Source organism: Acanthochromis polyacanthus, chromosome 9, assembly GCF_021347895.1.
Source record: "Acanthochromis polyacanthus isolate Apoly-LR-REF ecotype Palm Island chromosome 9, KAUST_Apoly_ChrSc, whole genome shotgun sequence".
In the NCBI taxonomy this organism is placed as follows: domain Eukaryota; kingdom Metazoa; phylum Chordata; class Actinopteri; family Pomacentridae; genus Acanthochromis; species Acanthochromis polyacanthus.
The window spans coordinates 39,938,809-39,946,219 of NC_067121.1; the positions used below are offsets into that span (position 1 = coordinate 39,938,809).

At 40.1% G+C, this 7,411-nt stretch overlaps 1 protein-coding gene across 1 annotated transcript in view; it reads right to left on the reverse strand.

The window, feature by feature from the left end:
• The window catches only part of LOC110968382 (cadherin-18-like), a 203,771-nt gene extending 198,858 nt beyond the window's left edge, over positions 1 to 4,913 (reverse strand). Inside the window, exon 1 of the mRNA XM_051952957.1 lies at positions 4,048 to 4,913. Within this exon, the coding sequence (XP_051808917.1) occupies positions 4,048 to 4,716 (669 nt within the window). The 5' untranslated portion in view covers positions 4,717 to 4,913. The remainder of the gene's footprint in view (positions 1 to 4,047) is intronic.
• Between the last annotated feature and the right edge of the window lie 2,498 nt (positions 4,914 to 7,411).

Here is a 7,411-nt window from a genome sequence, read left to right on the forward strand (position 1 = left end):
ATCCTTCATAGATGTGTACATTCTAACAGAAGCAACAGTGTAGATCTGCGTACATCTAAGCCACTGAAGGCACAGACGGATTATTTTATTAGAAAAAAACAACTTCTGAATACACAAGTTTGCTCCGCAGAGATTAGTTTTTTCAGATTTAATGAATTACGAGATTTAATGTGCTGAAGGAATTTTACATGGAGAAATAGTCTAAAATTTTTTCCAAGCTTTTGTCAAAGTTTTACGGACCATCTAGTAAAAACCTGCCAGAACATTTTTTCTGCTGTGGTTGAGAATACAAGCTTCTGCAGGCAAGAGTGTACTTACTTTTTCCAAAGAAAAACATTACAACTAGTTTTATTTTTGGACAATAAGTAATTAAAAAGGTACATTTTCTCATGGTGCGATTCAAGTACATCACATTGATCTGCACTGTTTTAATGAAAATCTAATGTTTGCTTCCATCAAAAAAAAGAAAGAAAAGAAAACAATGTACATGAGTAGAGGGATTACATAAAGATCACTTGATGTGTAGATGCATGCATACTCTGCACTGAAAGAACTGCTTGTACATACAGTATGCATTCACCTTCAGTGTATAGGTGGTGGTGCATCTCAGTCTATCCAACACACTGAACAGCAGCAAGCTGCATCTAACTGATAGTGGATCTTTTAAACCAAAATCCAAGATGATGGAGTCTAAAGTCTGTACTGTAAAATGATGCCACTGCAGAGCATTTCTTTGAATCAAAGAAACACTCAAACATTGCCAGAAATTTTTAAGCGTATGGAGACAAATGTTAGCGTTTCTCCAGTAAAATGCTTTCAGCTACATGATGACAAATGGATTGCACAGTATGAAGCTATTCCCACTAACTGGATTACCACCGCTTTCCGGGCCTTCCACCACTCAAGAACATATAGCCATTATATCTGGAAATGAATGTAGAAATTGTGTGCAGCCTGAAAGCTAGCATTCTGGTAATGTAATGACACTTGCTGCAGTGGAGGTTTATGTCTTGCCAGAGAATGCAGTGGCTGTTAAAACACTGACATTTGCAAGGATAAGCCATTCTATCTGAGTACCGCACACACTTCTGTTTTTTACATTCATTACATTAATCCCTCCCTCAGATCTACACACAGAGAGACTTCCCCTGGTCGCTTGTACTGGATAATAGGCTTAGGCATTTCTTTCTTGATTGTCCCTCTGAGGTTGCTCTCCAACAGTTTTCCTCCTAAAGGATATTCAACGTTTCCCACTTCAAACTGCGGCTCTGCATTTATTTGCATTCTCCACAGAAAATGTGTTTTGACCTTTTTTTTTATATAAAAAAAAGTAGTCGGAAAAAAACAGCAATTAAAGTGCTGGAAGCCAGCAGATACTGTGAAGCACTGATCTGTTTGAAGAAATGCCAAAAAGTGTGGGACTTTGTTTCAGTATATATCTAATGAATAATACATGCAGGATACACAGATATTGTTATTGCGAAAATAATGATTGCTACAGCTGAGATGCACTCTACTTTTTCAGTCTATTGAATGTTCAAATGTGATGTGGGCAATGCACAAAATACGCAAAAATGTTAATGTCTGTTTGAAAACCCTGCTTCTACCGAAACTACTGGTTTGAATTTAGGTCTTAACTCGAAAGGGATTTCTTATAGTCTGACAAAACCAAAGTTCTTGCTTCTGCCCCAACTAGCTGTGTCCTCACTGGAAAAAATGCCCCTCTCAAAACAAGAAAAAAAAAGAACTTAATTCAAGGAACTTTTACCCTGAAATAAGTGAAAAAATCTGCCAATAGAACAAGTGAAAAATGGCTTGGTAAGATTTCTTGAAGTAAGATATGATCTCGAGATCTTAAAATGAGCTGGTAAAACTTATTTTGAGCTGTATTTTTATCAGGATTGTCAAGCTTAGGTGTCTTATCCCTCCAGTTGTTCTCGTTTACGGCACCAAAAAATATTGTTTCCTGGTCTGAAAAATTTAAAAAATTGAGCAAAAAATTCCCTAAATTCATAAAAAAATTGCAAAATCTTCAGTAAGAACTTTCCCCTAAAAAAATATTTAAAAAAATCTTCCAAAAATTTGACAAGAAATAAAAAATTTTAAAAAATATAAAATTGTAAATGTTTCCAAAAAATGAAAAATATCTTCCCAAAAATCCTAAAAAATATCTAAAGTGATTACATATATATCAGTAAAATTTCTAATATTTTCTTTCAGAACATTCGGAAAAAAATCAACCAAAATCCAGCGAAATTCGCTGGATTTTTTTCTGAATGTTCTTAAAGAAACATTTTTTTTAAATATTTCTTTATTTCCACCAAAAAATGTTCAAAAAATTTCCCCAAATATTTTAGAAAATGTGGAAGTCTTCACTGTGAAAATATTTCCCCCCACATTTTTAAACTTTAAAATGGGTCAACTTGACCAGCGGGACGACAGGAGGGTTAAAAAAAACAAGATAATTTCAAGATCGTTTGAGTTAACAAGATATTTAAGATGCGCTGTCTTAAAACAAGTCCCTGCATCTTGCTGAAATGTCACCTGTTAAGTGAGTTTATCTTAAATCAAGTGGGATGAGACATTTTGACTAAAGATAAGACAAACAGGCTTGGTGAGATTTGGAGTTTTTGCAGTGCTGAAGGTGATGGAAAGCCTTGGCTCTTTATCTTCTTCTGTTCAACCTTCCCGACCCTAATCTAGGTGTCTCTATGGGCCAAGTTTTGAGTCCTGACCAGCATGTAAATGATTTATTCCCCTCCTCCTTCTCTCTGCTGAACAGCACTGCTAAACTCTCATCCACTCAGAGGAAAACGTTCCTGCTCACAGTCGTCTTTACTTTTTCTTCATCAAAAATAAATCATCGTCTTATTTAGGGATTACTGAACTCCCCGTCCCTTTGGAGAAATAACGAGCTAAAGAATAAATCAATCTAAGGCAAATTATCCCATCTAATTTAAGAATAACACAAGAAAACAAAAAGGCATCGGTTATGAGAGCTCATTTTCTCCTTATTGTGCGGTAAGCAGACAAATAAGAGCAGAAATCACAGCTGACAAGAGGCGAGAGGTGAGGTCCATTCTGGTCATCGGGGTCAGCAGCCTGTCACAGAGCTAACGCAGAGAGGAAGACCACCTCTCACGCTCACACCTACAGGCAATTTAGCAGCATCAGTTAGCCTAATATGCATGCTGCTCAGGAAGAATATGCAAATCACACTGAGAAAGGCCCCAGCAGACCAGGAGGTTTAAAGCACCTCGCTGTGAGGCCAAAATCTTTCTTTGTCAGACATTTTAAATAAATATGGAGAAAAATTCAGATCTCCACTAGAAAGGAAAGTATGTGCTGAGCATACTAGCAGGCTTTCCGCTATATTTACCATTTTCTTATTCACTTCACCACAGTCTGCCTGCACCTGCCTCCGATCCCCCGGCCTCGCTCATTTGCTAGATTATCCCGGCACTAATCTCTGCCTATTTGTTTTGTTTGACTGCCTGCTCCTGTTTTCCAATTTGCTTGCCTTCTCTGGCTGTCTTCAGGTTTCTAGCCTCATTTTTGAATAAAGATCAAGTAAACTGTCGTCTCGTTTTAACAGCTGCTCTCGGAACAATTACCAAATTTGAAACAGACGCACACAGCAGCGCAGCGCAACGGCAGCTCAACAAATGTTTCACCGGAAACAGCAAAATGCACAGATTTTAACAGGTTTGCACGAGAATGACGGAGTGTGAGTTTCTGATTCTGAAAATGTGCGATGACAACAGGCATTGCATGTGGTTTTCAAAGACGCTTTTGCAATTAAAGCAATTCAGAAAAGGTTGGATTCTGAGAAGAAAACTACACATGAGCATTAACTGAAGGGTTCTGAATAAAGCACGAGAAAATGACAGCAGCACAAGGAACAATATTCTCCATTTTTTTCTCCCAAACTTATGAAATAATACAAATTAACATTGCATTAAACATTCCGTGTTTAACACCTGTGCAGGAAGTGGATATCTTAGCGCTACTAACTGAATGGGAAGGAAAACAATCTTTCTTTCTTACCTTTCCGATGTACTGAGGTTCAGGTCCAATGTGCTCCTCCAGAACAAAGAACTGGTTCCAGATCCAGCTTCTCTTGGGCCAGTGGTGGGAATCCTTGTCTGTGTCCAGCAGCTTGGTCTGGTTTCTTTGTGTTGTAATTGGTGGTCTGGAGTTTGGGCTGTAGATCTTGGAGTTAGATTTGGCATTCGTGTTTGTTTGTGGAGAAGACCGGGCTTTGGATGGGGACTTATGACTGGATAGGGAAGCTGGGCTGTTGTGGCTCCTGGGGTTCATAGTACCAGTTGAGTTAGACCTTTGATTATTACTGGATGATGAAGGTAATTTAGGTTTGGGAGCAGAATCAGTGTCACCCTCAGGTCCGGTCACAGCCTTGAACTTTGGCTGCTGCAGTGATCCAGGTCTTGGCTTTGAGTTGGTTTTTGCAGATTGCTTAGGACTGTTCATGGTATTTGCTGCTACCTGATAAGAATTTGCTTTGTATGCCAACCCTTGCCTTGGATTAGAACTCTGTTTAGGTGCATGCTGTGGCTTGAGTCTAGTGTTTGATGCAGGCTGGGAGATAGCCGATGGAAAGTTCTTGTTGGGCCCATGGTTGTCTGGAACATTGTCAAGCCCAGGTTTGACCTGAGACTTGCTCTGGAGGAGCTGGCTTGGCTTCAGTGCGGACATGAGTCTGTCAGGACTGGCGCTTGGGAGCGGGGTTGGTTTGGACGGTGACTTGAGCCTCGGGTTTGGGTGCAGGCTGGGGCGGGGTTAGTGTGAGGGCTCAGATTGACCTGGGTCCCATAACAGCTCTGGGAGACGACACATAGGAGGACTACCAGAGGACAAAGACAGGAGACTGCAGCCACGCCGGCTGGAACTCTCATTGTAAAGAAAGAATGGTCTGGAAACGTCTTCCCCTCTCACCTCCGCTGTGTCATACCACCACTGGTATACACACCCACAAACACACTCAGAGGCTTACAGTCCTGTTCACAGTGCTGGGCAGCCTGGAGCATCCACGCGCTGTGGTCCAAACAATCATTCTGGATAGGTTTCCAAGAAAAGTCACAAAGAACTCCATAATCTGGTTCACGGCTTTAACTTTGTGTGGATGATAGATTTTCCTCACTGTGTGGTAGTTTTCTTCCTCCCAACATTGTCCCAACAGCTGAGGACCAAATCAACATGCAAGCAGCGACAACCAATCCACATATTCGTAGCACCGAAGTCCGAAGCAAGCGTTTTCTTGAACACCGTCTGGGGAAAGTCTGAAGTCCTCGTTCTTCATGTTGAAAGCAGAAAGTCAGCAGCTGATAGGTGGATCAGAAGCTCATCAAAGGTCTGCACTTCCTGAAGAAGAGAGAAGATGGAATCAGAAGTGGTTTCTCTTTTTAAACCTTGTACAAAAAAGTGAGAAGAATTTACACAAACAAACCCAGGACACACTAATTTACAGGGGCTCCATTTTTGGCAACCTTTAAAAATTAAATTATTCATAGAGGGCTAATTTCAAGACACTAACTGTAGCAAGTCAGCAAATGTCGCTTTAAATAAACAACCAACAAAAAGAAATGCCTTTCAGAGTGGAGTTTCCTGACTGTTTGTCAAATCAGACTAAGCTCTGATTAAAGACAATGTTGTCAATTTATCTTTAGCCCATTAATTTTTTGCACAATGCTAATTGCCAATTTGCACAGGATGAAAGATCTCTGTAATTGCTTTCCAAATTTAACAGATGGCAGTGTGTACTCCATTTATGTGTTGTTTTTCTACCAAGTGTATTCCATTTTTGCAACCGACTAACAAAAACAAGAATATATGGGGGGAAAACAGACTTTCAAGCGCAGTTTTAGCAGATGGTCGACAGTGGCTTTGCTCGGTGACATCGTGATCAGGAATTCACCACAAGTGATTAGAATGCTGAGGAGGATCTATGGCGGACTGCTGAATTTCTCATGCCTTTTTAATGATACGGATAATAATACTTTTCTTTGTATTTTTACCATTTAAGGATGGAATTTTAGAAGATATGCTTCAGGAAATTTTTTTCAGAAGAGATACTGATTCAGTCATATAATAAATTCCAGCAGATGACAGCTTGGCAGCCGGTGTCAACATGTCCTCTGTCTGCCTCAAAACAGAAGAGAAAAGTACATAAAATAATCCTTCTCACTGTCTGTCCTAATCTATCTCTCCCCAATGTCAAGATTTCTGCCTCAGTATTGTTTACTTTCTGCTTTTCACCTCCTCATTTCCCTGCATTTCTTTGATCTTTTCCACTTTCTATCATTCATTCTTTGACCATTAGCTGCCCAGAGAACCTCATTTTGCCGTGTTGTCGTTGTCATGGAGTTGTGTTCTCGCCATGCCGCCTGTAATCTATAGCTCATGAGGTGACCTGATAGTGGCTACTGTGGCTGCTGAAAGAAGAAAATGAGTTAAGTGTGCTCAGAGCTAGGGCTGGGGGATAAATCGAATTAATTCAATTAATTCGCCTTTTTAAAACCTGACGATTTGAAAATTTGCCAAATCATAAAATCGAGGCGAGCTTAAATATATAACAGATTCTTCTTCTGTCTTTCACGACTTGTGCACTGGTGTTTGCTTCCGCCTCTCATCTCCTTCAGCCAAAACACTCACACTCCCATCATAGCGGACAGAACAGCAGACGAAGAGCTGGTCGCGAGAAAAGGGCCTCATGTTACATCGATTATATGGAAATAGTTCGGCTTTGACAAGACTGACACAGAGCAAACTACAGTCATGTGCAAGGTTTGCAAAAGTACTGTGAAAACGAAGAGTAGTAGCACAACTAACCTCTTTCAGCACCTCGGACAGAGGCATCCTAAAGAATGGGAAGAGTGCTGCAGCTACGGGAGTGCGGCATGGCTAGCACTAGCCATAGCTAACAGACCGCAAAGAAACAACAGAAATCCATTAAAATCGTAATCGTCCAAGATGACTAAAAAAATTGAGATTTTATGTTTTGGCCATATCACCCAGCCCTACTCAGAGCCCATGCTGCTCGCGTTGCTAAAGATTTTCTCTCACTTCAAGATGTTTCCTTTAATAACATCATGAAGGTTCTATTGTGGCTTGAACCCACAATTCCAATGCACTGACTGTTTCATAGTTTTCAGCACTTTTTAAAGCATATTATTTTCATTTTACAATTCCCAACATTCTATCCGTCCTTACAATAGGGGGCATGTAACACTGAGTATCTTACTGTGTTTTGCATGGGTTAGTTTAGCCTTTCTTGTGGCAACAACGACAGCATCTCCTCAAACAGTTAAACTCTAACTCATCTCAAATCATCTGACTTTTAAAATCATTTCTGCTCAACCATCTCAGGTTTGCCTGAAATTCCTAAAGCATA